We start from the raw sequence: 17921 nt of genomic DNA, 5'->3' as shown, positions 1-17921 counted from the left end.
GTCTAAAGTTCTACAATTAGATTGTATAACACATAGAGAGAATAGATTATAAAGTTCTTTGTTTATAAATCCCTTTATAAATTATTACCTTCATGAATATTTGACATTTACGTGTTCCAAACTGCACTTTAACAGCAGCTACTGCAGCCTAAAATGTGGATTTTATATTCTTTATTTTCTACAGGAAGTCGTACTTTATTGATCCTTCATCCATCACATTCATATATAACTTTAACTACACGTCATTTTCTGCTGGAGGTCAGAGGTCACGCTGAGGTTAGAGGCATTTTCTTTCACCCTCATTTCAAACAAAACCACTTATTTCACCCCACTGTGGCCTCAGGTTTGTATGATTGTGGTCTAAATATGATGTTTATCCTTAAAATGTTAACTTATGTCTCATATTTTACTTGTTTATCCATTTACTATCATCTGTCTTTTGAAATGTCCTCAAAGTGCAAAATATTTTAAAGAAGTTACAGAAAGCAATGATTTGTAATAGAATTCATGCATATTTTAGTCCTATAATTGAAAATATTAGTGGGGAAAAATATCGTAGCCCAAACTTACCCATTTAACTTAACTTTTGTTTTGACATTTAATGTAGTGTCAGTTTATTTTCTCGTGCAAAATCCATTGAAAGCAGTGTTTTAGAAATAAAATCGGAGCATATGTTGTGAATATTGGGACAAATATCCCTAAAATATGTTTGAATGAGACATTTTTACTACTAGGAAATGTTTTTGGACTTTGTGTCATACTCTAAATTTAGTTTCTCTTATTCTATATTTAAATTACTATTGTATATATCTCCAAACCCATCTAGACTTTGCACGTGACTTTAATGCGAGTGCTGTAGATTTAAATTTAATGCCGGGTGAAAAAAGTTTTTAACTGAAAGCAAACCATAAAAATGGAAGCTAAAAAGTCCTGCATCAAAATAGTATAGGACAGATTAGAAAGCTTTTATTTGTTGTGACATAAATGCAAAAGACGGCCTCTTCGGGGGGTTTGTATCCTGAAATCAGAGAAACTTAGAACAAATGGTCTTATATTAATAGAATTAATTATTTTTCCTTTTTCTTTAGGATGCAGAATTTGAACTGAAGTATATATATCCTACTGACGGTTTGTCAGATAATTGTTCTACCAAATTCCAGCATTGTGTTGGGAGTTTCTGAAAAAGCTGGGCTCAATCACACGTCTCTCTGTTCTAATAATCATTCTAGATCTTGTGAGGAGTCAGGAAAGCACAACAGGTTTCTACTAAGATTTCAGTTTATTTACATAAAATGTAAACATTCAACTCGGAACATGAATGTACGTGTAGTAAAAGGCATGTCTTCACTCGTATAAAACACAGAATGTAAACTCTTGGCATCCTTGCTTGTGAATGCTGCAAAGGAAACGATGAGAGGGGAGGTTTCCTTTTTCGAAATGTAAAACTATAATCTCCTCCAGAAATATGCGAATGGGGCGACGACCACCACGAAAGAAAAACCGTGATAACGTGCGAGCCCGATTCCCGCTCCTATTTGTTTGTCTCGGCTCGCACGGTCGTATCACACGATACAGTGAAAGTGTTTGACATTGGCTCAGACTCAGGCGGGTAAAACTGGAAAATCAAGCTGGAGACGCTGTATGAACCCCTGCACTTGTTTCAGAAATGCTGGCACAAAATTCGAGCGACTTAAAACGGCAAAACGTCTGGAGGAGCGAAGCTGATGAGAGATGCTGGTCGTTTACCCTGCGTTGACCCTTGACTGTATCCGGCGGCGTTACAATACATCAAGTTGCTTTATTTTTTTTTTTTTTGCCTACGCTGTATTCACATTGTGTCACAAAAATATAGAGTCCAAAAAGGTATTTGTGGTTACATGATAATACAGTTGAGTGGTTTTCAATACTCAAGTTATTATAATGTAATTACTACATTATTATACAAAAAGAAAAACTTCCACTTCACGTCATAGGACCTCTTACAGAATTGACCTGACTGCTTATTTGGGTAAGAAAACGTCCATTGTACAGAACATTAAAACCGTAATTAAAAGAACTGAAAAGATAAGCGGCGAGGCGGCGTTCAGTCCCACTGGATGGCGAGGAGCTCACAGCTGACCTCCCACAGTCTCCTCGCCGTCTCCTCACTTCGGCCCTGCGGGGCAACAAAGGCAGGAGCGCAGTCACTGGAAGGGAAGAGGAGGAAGAGAAGGAGGGATTATTAGAGGATGAGCCCCCCACCCCCCACCCCCCCACTAATGATGGCCTGACTCATCACACTGAGTGCAGTCATCTGATTTCTCTCTGACCTTGTGCAGCATCACAGACTGTCGTTCAGCCTGCGGTCTGTTTGTTTTGGCTCATCTCACCTCTTTATGTGTAAATAGAACAGCTGCAGTTACTCTACTGGAGAGAAATAGTCTTTTTCTTCATTTAGTGTATTTTTCCCAGGACCGTGTACAAAAACATTCATCTTAAATAAAAGATGCTTCATACCAGATATTAGCTGCAGCTAGTTTCCTTCTGCAGCCACAACATAATAATACATATTTACAAATATAACATACAGTAAAAATGTACAACATGAGCAGTAACCATTAAAATGTAACGCCTGCTTTCATAAACACTTCTAAAGATGTTATAAATCTTATGCAACACATTATACAGAAAACACATAAATATAACCTACAGTAAAATCTAACGATATTAACATCAATAACCATTAAAATTAAACATCTGGATACGCATACAAAATACTAAAATACAATGGACAATTAAAAGACTAATTCTATAATAATATAGACTTTATTTATGCTAAACTGGATTAAATGATAAACTGAAAATAAAAGCAGAATTTACATTAATGTTTCAGTAAAATAGCACAAAAATAACTTAAGTTTTTCTTCACAGTAAACGAGATGAAAATGTCTTTTTGCAAAAGCATACAATTAGTACGGAAAGAGACTAAAATCCTAACATGAAGCCAATTTTAACGACGCAAAATGCAGTGAAATATCAGAAAAAACTCATAGCTGTTGCATTCTGGGTATTTTTACAAACTGATGCTGACAGCGTGGCTTTGAGGCTGATGCTAGTTTTCTCGGTCATGGCAGCACCACCGATCTCTCAGCTCCGGTCTTAGTATTCTGTTGTCAGCTACTATCGAGAAAAAAAATAAAAACTTTTTTTCTTTGAAATTTGAACCAGTTTCTTGGTAGTTTAGCGGATTGGAGGTCGGTTTTGGCCCACGGGCCTTATGTTTAACACCCCTGGTCTGAAGAAAGGATCCAGCCTTGAAAGAAGTGACTGTTTGACTGGATTAAAACAGCTGAAGCGTCTCTCTGATGCTCATTTCGATTTGTTCTCCATAGTTTCGAGTGCAGTGGTGAGAATAAAAGGACTTAATGGAAAAGCCTTGTAAGTCGCTGCTGGAAAATCTTCTGTGGTTTTGGTCTTTTTAAAGCTTTTGTCTCATTTTCCACAGATCACAAGGGAATGAAGCTTTAAAAAAACCCAAAACAAAACAAACAGCTGAGACTCGGTCCCATGTGGGACTGGATTTCCCCCCTCAGACGCTGAAGTTATGTGTTGGAGTTGTTTTCCTGTCTCCTACCTGAAGTGCTGCCCGGTGATGGAGTCCAGCTCCTCAGCCACGGCGCAGTAGACGCTGCTCTGCGCTCCTTCTTGCGGCGTTTTCAGGAACATGGAGAAGACGGTGAAGAATATCGTCATGAGGGTCGAGTGTCTGGTGAGGTCAGAGTTCACCGTGCCCGGGTGGACGGAGTTCACCGTCACGTTGGTGCCTGTTGGTGGTGGGGAGAATTAGACATCCGTCACAATGAAACTGAAATATACACGCTTTTAGGGTTTGTCTTGGATTTATGGGCTTATGGTGGCGATATGGTGGAGATAACTCTCCTCAACTTTCAACATTTTCTATCTGGATTAAATAAGCCTTTAGTTTCATAGTGTCTTTAAAACACTTATTCTGCTTGTTATAAATATTTGTAGCTAAAGTTAAAATCCTGTTTTTGGTCTTTAATTTCTCTTCATTCAGATCAGTGATGATGAAATTTGATCTGCCTGCAGCTCGCTGACGACTGGTATCCCTCCATACTGCCACTACTCAGTCTGTTCAAACAGCAACAGCTACATCGTTGCATGTATGAGGGAGAGAGTGGATACTATGTGATAACAGTGAGAGTGAAAAAGTATCAGTAATGGTGAGAAAGTGTCAATAAAGTAGCAGTAATGATTAAAAAGTATCAGTGACAAAGTGTCAAAGTGGCAGTAATGATTAAAAAGTATCGGTAACGGTGACAAAGTGTCAATAAAGAGGAAAAAGTATCAACTATCCACATCATGTTTGCATAATTCACAGGAGCTGGACTGTCTGGATGATCTCAAGTTTATTGTGACTGAATTTATATTCAGATTACGTTGTGTGTGTGTGTGTGGGTGTGGGTGTGGGTGTGGGTGTGGGTGTGTGGGTGTGGGTGTGTGTGGGTGTGTGTACCTTTGAGCCTGCGCGCCAGCTCTCTGGTGAACAGCACGTTGGCCAGCTTGCTCTGGCAGTACGCCAGCCCGCTGTTGTAGCTTCCCTGACTGTGCAGGTCGTGGAACCGGATCCAGCCGAAGTTGTGCGCCAGCGAGGAAACGACCACGACGCGGGCCGGAGCGCTGCGCTTCAGTAGCCCAATCAGGAGGGACGTCAGCAGGAAGTGGCCTGGAGACACACACACACACACACACACACACACACACACACACACACACACACACACACACACACACACACACACACACACATATAAACCCCTTGTAAATAATCTATATGAATACATTTATATTTATGAAAATACAAATACACAAAATAATTGATATTCAAGTACACGCACGCTTATCTAGAAATACTAGTATACGTTACACCTATATAACACATTTAATTCAACATCTCTAAAAAGCTTAGGTGGAACAAGTCTTGTGTAAAGTGCCCTGAAAATGCTTAATAACTAAATTAGCTATATAAATAAAGTATTTACTTTCAAATATAGAGAAATAAGGGTATTTGGTTGTTTCCTAAAATGCCTTAAAACACTTCAGGGTTCAAATCAATTGTCTTTTAAACTTGTTAAAACCACAAAAGAGGAACATTTGTGTCTCAGATCCACCAGTTTTACTAATTAAATTAATGTTAAATACAAATAAAGATTTAAAAAAAATAATAAATCTCAAATCTAATAAGACCTTCAAATATAAAAGCTGTTAAAACCAGCAGTGTATCGAACGAAGTGAGAGTTAACTCCACACGATCACTGAGTGAAACGGCACAGTCATTCACACCTACACACTTTTTATTTAACACACATTTCTGAGGTTTTAGACGGTGGGAGGAAGCAGGAGTTGGTGGAGAAAAACCCACGCCGTCCTGCTGGCTAATTATCTCCCAAGATGGAAGACATGGAACATTTTAATCCACGGAAATATCTGTGATTCTATCAAGCAGGATAAAACCAGTTCATGTTTAAAGCCTTCATATGGGAGAAAGAATATTGGTGTCACACAATCTGACTTTAAAAGAAATCTGAAGCCGATCCAACATGGCCACGGACCCACTTAAAAGAATTAGTGAGTCACATTGAACAGACGTAACGTATAGAGCTTTTATTTTTAAATTAAACTCTTTTTAAGTTTTAATTTTGAGTAATTATATGTCAGCAACAAAACGCCACAACAAAAAAAGGAGTCAAAGGGAGGGCCGACCTTGACTGGGATTGGCTAAACCCCCGATGACACTATATAGGGTTTGAGTTCTGATTGGCTGGTTGGAGCAACACACTTTTTAAAACCTGAAACAAGCCAGGGAGAGAGAGGACAGACTGTCTTCACTTCTGGGACGTCAGTCCATGTAAGGGGACGATTAGTACTCCTGGAAAACCTTTAGGAAGTGAAATTTACATAATATGACCCTTTAACAACAGTTTCCTCCAGGGTATCATGACTCCATCGTCTCCTGGGACTTGGTTCTTTTATTTTGACAGTCACCGTAATAACAACCCAACTTGGTCGTCTGTCCACTAGAATGTCCGTGTTCTCCCATTGCTAATGTTTAGAGCTCATTGTTCTCTGCTGCATGTGTGTGTGTGTGGTTTCCATTAGAAAAATAAACAGCACCCACTAGTGGCCCAACATGGCAACGACAGGTTTTTTTGGGGGGCATTTCTCCCGTGTCCATATAATAATAAAATAAAAAAAATAGATTAAATATCATTCACTGAACTGATGGCTTTGTCTTTCCTTACCCAAGTGATTGACTCCGATGTGCATCTCGAAGCCGTCAATAGTTTTTGTGTAGGGACACATCATCACCCCAGCATTGTTGATAAGTATATGAAGATGGTTGACTTCTGAAAAGAGATCAAACAAACAAACAAACAAACATGTTAAATAAGAAAGCTTTTTTTATGTTTTGTGCTTCTAATGGAAAATCTCAACTTTCATGTGTTTTTTTTTTTGGATCAGGAAGAGAAGCCCCGCCCACCTTGGAGGAACCTCTGAGCGAAGGCTCGTATCGAGCAGGTGTCGGCCAGGTCCAGCTCTCGGACCTCCACGTCAGCGTTGGCGTGCGCCGCTCGTATGCTGGCCGCGGCCTCCTCGCCCTTCTCCACGTCTCGACACGCCATGATCACCCGGGCGCCTGTCAGGGGGGGGGAAAAGAAGCAGCAGCTAGACTATGAACACAAGAGAGAGCAGGTTTAGTCAAACACCAGGTGAGACGGTCAACCAGACGACATGTCGCTAAGTTTTTACTCTTAACTTTTGTTCCTCCTAGGAGTTTTGTTTTTTAATAATGTTTCCCTTCATAATGATCCAGAGCTGAAATACATTTTTCTATTAATTCATGAATTTTCCACTATTCAAACTGAAGTGGGTCATTTGAATTTTTATATATTATCTCCTGACTTTTACAGCTTCTTTTTGGATGATTTACACAAACGGGTTGTAAATTGCACTGAAATAGTTGTTTTTTTACTTTGAAAGGACGTTTCTGATAATTGTAACTAAACTCAGAAAGTTTCATTAAAATTGCCTTTATGTTGAGATTGAAGTCATTTTCCACAGTAATTAATTAATAAGTAATAAATTATAAAAAAAAATTTTGGGGGGGGGGGGTTGTTTTGAGAAAATATCGATGTTTTCTTCACGTACACTCAAGTTTAAATTTAAAGGTTATTACGGAACTATTTTACCGGGAACTCGGAATGAAACCGGGCCGATTGTGTCCCGTCAACTTAAAAGCGTTTGGACTTTGAGCTTCGACACCAAACTTGTCAAACTGAGTGGAAAACATGAACATCCTTTTAGATTAATTAACATTTCCACATTACAAAAAAACCATTTTTCACTCATTATTTTCAATTTTCCGTCACTTTGAGACGCAGACGCTTGACCTTCGGGAGCTGTTTTTGGGGGTTCTACGTGAGAATGTCACCTCTCATGGCCAGGTCCAGCGCCGTCTCCTTCCCGATCCCCGTGTTGGCGCCGGTGATGAGGACCGTCTTCCCGTCCAGACGAGCCGCCGACCTGCACACTCCCCCCGCCGCATATCTCCTGCTTGGACACAGCGACGTCCAGTCAGTACTCTTGACTTCTTCTACACCCAAACACATCGAGCTCCATTTATCCGCTCCGACTCTCCAAAAGACGTGCGTGTGAGGTTAACTGGGGACTCACAATGTTGAATCTATTGATTTAGCAGGTTTTTTTTATTAAAACTAATCGGCTGTAAGAGGAAACTGGGTTTGTGTTCGGTAGGCTATCTTGGTATTTTTGCTCTAATTAAACCACATTTATGTTCCTTCAGTTAACCGGCTGCATGACTAACTAACATATACACACACTGGCATCTTCAGGTTGTCATTTTTCCCGTCGGTCTCTCTTTGAGTGTTAACATTGAGCTCAGTGCGACACCAAGGCCTCGTTCATATGTGGTACCAATTCGGATATTTGTCTACTCGCCGCTGCTTCGTCACCGACGTGTGACTGACCTCACAGATAAGCGCCGGTGAAAGCAGCACCGCCACAATATTAAGAGCTGAGCTCTCGTTTTCCTCATTCTACTTCTTCTGTCCCTCATATTGTCGAGATTTTGTCGGCTCGTGTTTAACAACCACTTGAAAATGGATCTACACGGTGACCAGCGTTGCCAGGTATGGAGGGTATCCCCCGATTTTAGAGCAAAAACTCTGTTACCTTATAACTTTGTTTATTTCGTGCATTTGTGTGTTCATGACGTGTTCTTTATTGTACATACACTAGTTTTACGGTTTTTCCAACGCTTGGGCTGGAAACGGTGAGTCATATCTGGCAACCCTGGTGCTGATTGGTGTGAATAGCGTGCTCGCCGTGACTTCACGTCGTCTTCTGCGCTCTGGGGCCCGAAAACATCCGGTCCGATCGCGTTCACACGGCGTGAAATGATCACGCCAAAAGCATCAAGACTTGCGTGTGTGGGGCGGAGCTTAAGAGATGAACTCTCACTATTGGGTGTTTGAAACGGAACCATGAATTCTGTGTTGAAGGAGCGACGGCTCCGCCACGTACGACCCCTGTTCTTAAAGCCGTGAGACGCCGCGTGAAATATAAAGAACAGCAGAGTTCAAACCTCATGAATCCATATTTTGTTCCAATGTTGGACCATGAAGAAAACGAAGGTGCACAGGAGGAACATGCAGACTGAAAGGAGTTGAAGTAGAAGCATGCATTGGTGATTTTCTCATCTCAGAACAGTTTTGAGGCAAAGGCGGACGTCAGTGTCTCAATAACGTCTCCTGTGCCCATCATTTCCAGCTGGACGACGGCGTCTCGGGCGGTTCACGAGTTGATGTATCGTCTGCTGAAGCGTCGCGCTCTTCTTGAAGAGTCACTGAGGTTTCCGGGGTTTTAGAGTCACGAGTCTCTACACGGCGACTCGGCTGGTCAGAGGTTTTCTATCCAATGGATTCGTCTGCGAGTTGAATTGAGAATCCCTGCCGGCTTATCCAAATCAGGGTTTTAACCCAAACCCACAATCTGTCTGTCTCATCTTTTTCTCTTCTTGCCTCTGGAGGGTTCGTTTCCTTTCCACGCTCTCCTCTGCTTATGAAATGACTCTTGTGTTTGTTGCCATAGAAATAAAATTGAATTGACTGGAGGGAGACTGTTCAAGCACCAAGTCTAATCGAACCAGGACATTTCTTGTTCCAGTCACGGATCAAACTGCTTGTTAAGAGAACGGCGAGTTAATCACAATGTACAGAAACATTCAACATCTGTGGATTCAGCTTCAGAGGAAGTCACATTAAGTTCACCAGAAAAGGTTGGATTGTATTTTAAGTTCATTAGTGACATACAGAACTTTCCCCGAGCAGCATCTCTGGCTTAATAATCGATAGAGAAAGTTGGGCGATGACCGTGGCGCGACTCGCGCCACCGCGCCGCGCGGCTCCATAACAACCAATGGCTCCGCCGGAGTCACGCGCACACGCCGAGCTCCTCCCACGCGCGGGCAGCTGATAGGCCCGAGCCGCTCAGATGGAGACAGCCGCTTCACCTCCGCGCGAGAACTCCCACATCCCCGTCATCCCCGTTTGACTTTGCAAAAACTGTTCATAATAAACAAGAGCAACAACACGCTCCCGCGCGCTGCTAAATAAAACACACGCGGCGCGTTTCTGCTCCATGAAAAATGGATGTAACGTGTTCAGCGGAGTGTCAGAGCGACTGACAGCCGGCCTGTGGTGTGTGTGATACCGGAGCGTTTGTCCGTCTCTTACCGTATCTGAGGGGCGAATAAGACGGCCAGCAGCGTGCCCACCCCGAGGCCCACGACCATGAGGAAGAGAAACATCCCGCAGCGGCTGAGAGCGGCTCCGTGTCCTGCTGCAGGATGCTGCTGCTGCTGCTGCTGCTGCTGCGGAGGCACAACAGCTGATGTCAACGCAGAAAGAGGCTGAGCAGCAGCAGAGACGCGCCGCCAGGTGCATCATGGGATTGTAGTCCTACACGCGATCCACGCGACGCAATCGTCATCCGGGTAACTGGGGTTTATTTAAAGCGGAGGTGTTCGAACGCGTCTTAACTTCAGGTGCCTGATTTCATCTTTGGTGGTAAAATAGTGCCATGGTGATCTTTAGGTTTAAACCTTTCTCTTTGTTGCGCAGATTTTGCCTGATAAGATGCTTAAAGGGGCTTTTAACTGTCTTTAAGGACTTTCTTTTTAACATTTTTTAGTGTTTGTGTTGCTTCTTTTTTTAATGTGCTTGTCGCACTTTAAATAGCTTTTTAAATGAAAAGTGCAGAGATAAAATGTATTCTTATTAAAAATGTCTATATATTTTTTGTCCAGAAAAACCCACTTACGTCCAAAAAATACTACTACACCTGTTACACCTGTTTAGGCCCTGTTTACACGACGAAATTTTTGCTTTTCAGAAACAATTCCTGTTTATTTTTCAATGAAAAAGTACATTAGAAACAAAATTTATCATTATTGTTATTAATACTATTATTTAAAATGTATATTTTTTGCACACAAAAAAAATATGACCAAAAACTACTACAACCTCAACACTAAGCCAATTTTAGGCCCCGTTTATACGATGACGTTTCAAGGGAAAATGCTTGTTTTTGGCATTTCAGAAACATTTCCTGTTTACAAGGCAACTATTTGAAAATGGCGTCCATTCACGCAGCAACCGCAGAATAGCTGAAAACAATGTAGTTGTCATGTACGGCCACTAGTGGGTGTTGTTTGTTTTTGTAATGAACAATATGCTCTCGACATTAACAATGGAAGTACATGGACATTCATATGGACAAACTACAAAGGTTTATTGCTCTTCCTGATGACTGTCAACTATAAAGCTACTGAGTCCCAGGAGAATATGGAGAATATGGACTAGGACTGACACTCTGGAGGCCGCATTTGTTGTAATTGTCCATCCACTCGTGCATGTGCAGTAGCAGCAGTTCTGCCGTCTACATGGCGACTGAGCCTGAGCATTTCCAGAAAGTTGCGTTTTCCCCTGTTCACACGATGGAGTCAGAGCATTTTCAAAAATATTCCACCTCGAGAGCCATTTCCACAAAGTTGCATTTTCACTGCCTTCGACCATCGTTGTCTTGTGAATAGACGCCCAGAGCGCAACAGGATTCAAGTAAATGAGGCCTTAATGAGACCATCTGGTGCAAAACACAGTGAATTGTCCCAAAAATGTCTATAACTGTTGCATTATGCATGTTTTATTACAAACTCACCCTGACACAGTGTCTTTGAGGCTAATGCTAGTTTAATAGTTTTCATAGCAGCGTCACTGATATCTCAGTTCAGGTCTAAGTGCTTCTTCTTATTAGTAGTAGAAGTAATTGTGAGTTATCAACTGTTATCTAAAATTACCAGTTAGTTTAGTTTGAATGGAATTAGATTTATTTTACCTGTATATAATATAAAAAAAAAAAAACATATTTTAAAACTAACAGAGTAAGCTATATGACAGTTACACTGTGGTATTTTTTTGTTTAATTAAAAAAAGTAGAAATATAGCATTTTTGGGGGGAGGGAGGTAAGAATAAACAAAAATGCAGACTAAACGTACTTATTATTCAGTCAAAGTCTGTGTAACAATTTTTAATATATTAATTACATGGTGGAAATTGTATTTTCTTTTGAGTAAAATGAAATTTCATGAACAGACAAATAATAAAAATTATACCTAAAATGATTAGAATAGAATATAATTTTATTTGTATAGCACCTTTCTCAGACATCAACCACAAGGTGCTTAATAGCAATTAAAACAGAACAAAATAAAATAAATAAAAATGGAAATAGAAATTAAATAAAACAGATTAGTATTTGTAGTTCTGTTTTTACTGAAGTAGATACGGGTGTTCTACTTTCTCATTCTTGCATAAATATATCCAGGTTGTTCATGTTGACATTTAATGTCCGTTTATTGTTGTGTTTTTAATCTTTTACTGCAGTTATACGACACATTTAATGATGATAATGATAAAAAGTATATATATTATGTGAAAGTCACGCGGTTCGTTCGACGACGGTAAAAACTACAAAACCCAGAAAGCAGTGTTATGGCTGACCGCATTATGCCTGAATGGAATAGATTTTGCAACTATATATAGCTTTGTATTTATGAGCACTTTACCATTTAGCATATTTAATCAGAAAAGTAAACATTTTTAAGTATTTTTTAAAAGAAAATGCTTTTGAATTTGTTTAATTCATTTATTTATTTTTTGTTCCGGCGTTACGTCACGAGGACCGTGATGCGGAAGAGTCCCATGGCTGTGATTATCATCAAGAGAAGAAAGAAACAACTGCAATAAATCGCAGAAATAACCTCAAGACTTTTATTTAATACGTAACAGACTGAGTATTTATATTCCCCGAAAGACACGGAGCCTGATCCACTGCAGAATGTCTTCAGAGGAGTTCGAGAAGTTGCACGAAATGTACATGTCTCTGTACGAGGAGCTGCGGCTGATGCCGGAGAGAGCTCTGAGGAGTCACGGAGGTAAACAAATAAACACAAATAACGTGTTCACCAACGTTTACAATCATGTCACGTCTAGTTAAACTAATATCTGTGTTGTGTGTCTTGCAGAAGACAGGAAGAGGCTGGTGAGGAGCTTTGATGAGAGGCAGGGGGAGGCTGAAGAAGTGGTGAGAGGCTCTTTGTTTTATTTACTATTCAGACTTCACCAACAAGCAAACATCAAAAAATCCAGTGATGTGCTGTCAGGATAAAATAGAAACTGATTTTTGTCATTGTCAAATGCCAACCCATCTGAGCATTATAAAATCAATACATTTTACAAATGAAAGCTGAAAAGAAAAAGCAGAATAAAAACAAACAGATACTCATACACACATAAGAGTACATTCCATTACACTGGCTCTCTTATACAATATATTGCACATTAGTAGTTTTTTTTGTTGTGTTAAGTAAAGTTCAATTCATCTTTATTTATGCAGCACCACATACGACACAGTCATTTCTCAGTGCTTTTAATAGAGAAACCCAACAAATTGACTGCAGTCGGGTAAAAACAGTTTCTGAGTCTGTTTGTTCTTGTTTTTATTGCCCTGTCGCGTTTGCCTGATGGCAGCAGTTCAAACAACAAGTGTCCAGAGTGTGAACTGTCCCATGATGATATTGTGGGCGCTTTTAATTGATCTATTTATTTATTTTCCACAATTTCACAGATACAAAGATTCTGATTTGTGCTTGAATTATGCAAAACTATGAGAAAAAAAAGGTCACCCAAAAAAGCTTGGAGCTTATCATGTTAGGTTCAACACGGCAGCGGGAAACTGTGCAGGTCTTCTAGTGTTTGGAGAAAGCAGCCGGCGATCTTTTGAGCCGTTCTGATGACCCTCTTGGAGCGGTCACAGTTTCCTTCAGGTGAAATAGACAAGAAGCAACATAAATATTCTGGTTGCAGCAAAGTAAAATGACTCCTTCTGATACTCTTGTTTCCTAATACCCACATTAAACAATTCTACCTGTATCTTGATCAAAAATTAACGGTCTACCAACACCGGGGCACCTCAGGGGACTGTCTTTGCTCCCTTTCTCATGATAAGAGTGATTTTGTCATAAATCGGTGACTGTTCCAGTTACAGGGAATGGAAGAAGAGCTGCGCTTGGCCCCGTCGTCTTTCAGAAACGCCATGTCGACGAAGCTGCGTCTCTACCGCCGCGACCTCGGCAAGCTGCAGAGGGACATAAAGACCTCAGAACCCGGGTTTGGTTCATCTTCCCTACCAGGGAGTCATCAGGGCATCTATTCCTCCCAAAACCAACAAAGTGTGAGTGCAGACTGAGATCGCTTCTCCTCTTTATCTGCAATTCCTCACCTGCCTCACCAGTCCAGTTTTCATCTCGAGTGGTAAAATGTTGCCTTAATTACACCTTAAAGTTTTTCTTTGTCGTGGCGCAGAGTTTACGTGATGAAGACATTCAAATATACTAAATATATTCCCTCACAGGTCAATAAAAGCAGTTTACATCAGACATTTTTGAAGCATACAGCCACAATCAAAGTTAGAATTAAGAAAACTGCAGGATAATAAGCTGTGAGCTTATGAGGCTCTGAAGCATCAATAACACGAGTAAACCTGCTTTTTATTGTCTTGTGTTGTTTCCATCCTGTTCTGTTCAGACTCACCAGCAGTCCCAGAGAGCTCTGCTGCTCCAGGGCTCCGACTCCCTGAACAACGCCAGCCAGAGTATCGAGCGGAGTCAGCGCCTGGCGGCCGAGACGGAGCAGATCGGCACGGATATCATCGAAGAGCTGGGCGAACAGCGGGAACAGCTGGACCGCAGCAGGAACAGGGTGAGCTGTCAGCCGGCCTGCACGCCACGGGGATCCTGCTTCTGGTTGGATGTGGCAAAACTTAATGTCAACGAAAGTTCTTAGACTCAACATCATCTTCACTTTCAACGAGTTTCAACTTTCCGAATCCGGACGTGATGATTTGAGCCTTGACCGAAGCCCGTTCTTAACCCCTCCGTGACACAACCTGCCAGTTAGTAGAGCTCAAAGAAGCCCAACGTAAAATAGTTTATTGGGTATTTTCGATAGGAGCTGCTGAAGATGACGTTTGCTTGACTCTGGTTTCTCTCGTCTTTCCATTGCAGTTGGTAAACACCGGAGAGAATCTGAGTCGAAGCAGGAAAATCCTTCGTGCCATGTCGAGGCGGTGAGTGTGACTTCAGAAATGGTTTGAAATGTTTTTAATCTTTTCCTTCATTGAAGCACAAAATTATTTATTTTTTTTGTCACATTTGTCCCCTGGTAAGTTATTTCAACAGTTATTTGTGTGACATCCAGTTAAGTTACCAACCAGACAATTGATAGTTAAATAAATTAGTGTAGTATTATGTAAAAATAATAGTTTTACGATACAATCTTCAATAATAAACATAACACCAAGATTCAGGACCAAATCAATGGAACGTTGCATTTCTGTAAAAGGGGTGACGTTCTGGACCAATCTAGACACGGAATCAAAAGAATCTAAATCATTACATGCAATATTTAAAAGTGTAAATAAAACCAGCATATTATTAAAATACAAGGGAATGAAGTAGGACTATTGTGGTGTTGTTATGGAAAAAACCCTGATATGAGTGAGAGTGGATTTGCTCTCACACTACAGTCATTCTGTTTGTTCTTAGTTTTAATATAAAGGAGTTAGTTTGATATAAAGGAGCAGGTTATATAAGTTATTTTTTTAAGCTCCCTTTCATTCAGAAAATTAAAAGCTTTTGTTTTGTCTTGTATTTAGTTTTTTTTAGTTTTTTAATTAATTAAAAAAAATTGAATAAATTGAGTTTCATTACGTTTGACGCCGCCGGCATAAAGGACTGAAATTAGTCCTGTAGCACCGTATTATGTAATAACAGTGCAATGTGTAATAATGTAATACCTTTTCAACTCATTATGTAATAACGACACATTTATGTAATAATTTGCCACAATTTGTAATAACTTGTTACATATTGCAACAGTTATAACAAAATGCAGGTGTGTAGAGCCACATTATGTTATAATGTCATAAATGTTTTTATGCTTTGTATCATGTATAATAATTAAATAACATATTGCAGATTACATGTGTTTATGTCTGCAAAATATCAGTGCGCCCGTAATGTTTGTGTCAGTAATAATTAATGAGGGTCGCTTTAGTTTCTAGCTTGTGAACAAATTCTCCATTATAATGAAAACAGTTCATTTTGATTTAGTCCTGAGCAATAAAACATCCTACGAGTAAAAGAAAAACAAAATTTAAAAAAAATCCTAATTAAGCTGGAAAGCTTAATGTTATTCTGATGTCTTTTCTAATTAAAGCATCAATTTTGATGAGTTATTACATAATGCACCAAATTATTACATTTTCTTAAAAAAAAAAAGAGAGCACCCGCATTTTGTAATAACTGTTGTAATATGTAACAAGTTACTACTAAATGCAATGTTTATTAAGAAATGCAGCAGATTATTACAAAATGCGGCTTTATTACATAAGGAGTTGAAAACCTTTTACATTATTACATTTTTCACTGTTAATGAGTTGAAGTTATATTTAATTATTACATTTTGCACCGCTATTACGTAATGCTGGGGCCACAGGCCTCGTAGAGAACTTTTGTTTTTGTTTTGTTTTCTGTTTGTTGCTCATCGTTTTGCGTTTCTTCTCGATTCGTGCAGGTTGGTGACGAACAAGCTGCTGCTCGGTGTGATCATCCTAATGGAGTTGGCCATTCTGGCAGCCGTGGTTTACATCAAGTTCTTCCGGTAATGAGAAAAGCCACGCAGACCGTGGGTCTCTCTACGTCCACGGACTGTCCAGGAGCAATAATACTGACCTGCTGCATTCAAATCCACCTGATGAGCAGATTGAGGACGATTTGTGCAGCGGTAATGGACCAAACATTGAGAAGAAACGCCCTCAAACTGATATTATCAGCACTTTTGTCATTTGAATCCGGTCGACGCTCTGCAGGATCTGGACTCGGCGCTGCAGGATCACAAAAGTTAACCCTGTTTAGTTTTCCAGAGAAGCCTGCACATCTTTTCCCCAAACGATGTTTGTGACAAAAATGCTCAGATTTGTCACAAAGTGTGAAAATCCAAGCAGAAAATGAAGAAATGTATTTCTGCAGCGTTGCCGTGCAGTGATTGTAAATCCTTTACTGAGGTGTGATTGTGCAAAATGTATTAAAGTCTTATTGCTAGAAGTATTTTTTTCAAGCTGACGTCTAATCACTGTGTAGTTCTATAAAGAGGTGTCACTTAAGGTCACCATTCCTTATTTACAAGTCATTAAAGTTAATCTTTAACCTCAGCCTGAGTTGTATTTGATATTTGCAGGAGGAATGTGCCAAAACATCCGATGTTGAGTCACAGGTCAGAGCGGCGGCGGCGGCGGCGGCGCTCCTGTGACCGTGGGATGGATTCCCACAGAGGTGCTGATAAGTTTATATTCCGGGACGCGTGAGTCTGTGAAGCGACACTCCTGCTGCTGTGTTTTCATATCGTTTTATCTCCTGATGCACAAAAACATGTTTGCTGACCTACTTGTGGGAGCCTGTTGAGTGAAAGAGGCATGAAGCCGCCTCTGTATTTATTTCAGGGATAATATGTGAGGCTTGTTCAACTTTCAACTTTCCATGTCAAACTTCTTTTAGTTCGGGGGTCACATACACACTTTCATCCTGAGCTCGCCAGACCGGTAAAATAGTGCCATAATAACCTTTAAATCTAAACTTTAAAGATTTTCCTTGTTGTGACGCAGAGAATATTTGATGAAAATGTCAATATTTCAGCAAAAAAGAGTTGCTTGAGAAAAATGATGACAATCTCGACATGAAACCATTTTAATTAAACCTTCAGGTGCAAAATAGTGAAATGTCCAGAAAACTTCTCTGGAATTAAGACATTTTTTACAATTGTCTCGGTGCTTTGGCTGGATCGGAGCCTCTTCCGGCCTGGTTTTGGTCCACGGGCCTTATGTTTGACGCAAAGCGGCGATTTTATACGACGTGAAAAAATCCGACCGGTAAATCTTTGGCACTCTTTAACGACGTAATTATGAGAATTCAGTGACGATTGTCATTAAATATAGCTGCACAGTGGTGTAGTTAACTCTGCCACCTCACAGTCACGTATCAGGCCAGCAGCCTTAATGTAAAGAATTCATTTCTCCCTGCGGGATGTGTCCAGGCTGTAACCGGCTTTCATAATAATAATATATGTATATATATATATATATATATATGAATCTTCCCCTCTGGTGCATTTCCACTTCAAAAAGTAAGGCTTTTTTAAAAAGTTTTATTTAGACAATTTCCTGT

The 17921-nt window shown here is 40.1% G+C and overlaps 2 protein-coding genes across 3 annotated transcripts; one reads left to right on the top strand and one right to left on the bottom strand.

Annotated features, from left to right (window-relative positions):
* Positions 1–1267: 1267 nt before the first annotated feature.
* Positions 1268–9987, bottom strand: rdh12 (retinol dehydrogenase 12). Its single transcript, XM_080480219.1, has 7 exons — positions 9816–9987; positions 7493–7611; positions 6542–6697; positions 6303–6407; positions 4517–4726; positions 3614–3803; positions 1268–2186 (listed from the first exon to the last, which is right to left on the bottom strand). The coding sequence occupies exons 1-7, from the start codon at positions 9887–9889 to the stop codon at positions 2084–2086; spliced, it is 957 nt and encodes a 318-aa protein (XP_080336345.1). The 5' UTR covers positions 9890–9987; the 3' UTR covers positions 1268–2083.
* Positions 9988–11890: 1903 nt separating this feature from the next.
* On the top strand, positions 11891–16913 carry vti1b (vesicle transport through interaction with t-SNAREs 1B). 2 transcript variants are annotated; one of them, XM_080480225.1, is made up of 6 exons: positions 11891–12575; positions 12666–12724; positions 13682–13873; positions 14227–14400; positions 14706–14767; positions 16276–16913. In XM_080480225.1, exons 1-6 carry the CDS (start codon positions 12479–12481, stop codon positions 16364–16366), a joined length of 675 nt encoding a protein of 224 aa, XP_080336351.1. In that variant the 5' UTR covers positions 11891–12478; the 3' UTR covers positions 16367–16913. The 2 variants fall into 2 exon arrangements, with proteins under 2 accessions (XP_080336351.1, XP_080336352.1); XM_080480226.1 differs by having other exon boundaries at positions 12311–12575; positions 13688–13873.
* The last annotated feature ends 1008 nt before the right edge of the window (positions 16914–17921 follow it).

The sequence above is a fragment of the Lipophrys pholis genome, assembly GCF_963383615.2.
Source record: "Lipophrys pholis genome assembly, chromosome: 14".
Lineage (NCBI taxonomy): Eukaryota > Metazoa > Chordata > Actinopteri > Blenniiformes > Blenniidae > Lipophrys > Lipophrys pholis.
The sequence above is the reverse complement of the archived record's forward strand: the minus strand, read 5'-3'. Positions and strand labels throughout refer to the sequence as shown.

What these genes read in the sequence shown, in the direction of transcription:
- rdh12 (XM_080480219.1), bottom strand. Translation starts at nt 9,889, where the DNA reads ATGTTTCTCTTCCTCATGGTCGTGGGCCTCGGGGTGGGCACGCTGCTG. An exon ending in CGCTCAGAGGTTCCTCCAAG is followed by an intron (nt 6,408 to 6,541) that starts GTGGGCGGGGCT and finishes ATCTCTTTTCAG; the next exon opens with AAGTCAACCATCTTCATATA. An exon ending in CATCGGAGTCAATCACTTGG is followed by an intron (nt 4,727 to 6,302) that starts GTAAGGAAAGAC and finishes GTGTGTCTCCAG; the next exon opens with GCCACTTCCTGCTGACGTCC.
- vti1b (XM_080480225.1), top strand. Translation starts at nt 12,479, where the DNA reads ATGTCTTCAGAGGAGTTCGAGAAGTTGCACGAAATGTACATGTCTCTG. An exon ending in AGCTCTGAGGAGTCACGGAG is followed by an intron (nt 12,576 to 12,665) that starts GTAAACAAATAA and finishes TGTGTCTTGCAG; the next exon opens with AAGACAGGAAGAGGCTGGTG. An exon ending in CCTCCCAAAACCAACAAAGT is followed by an intron (nt 13,874 to 14,226) that starts GTGAGTGCAGAC and finishes TGTTCTGTTCAG; the next exon opens with ACTCACCAGCAGTCCCAGAG.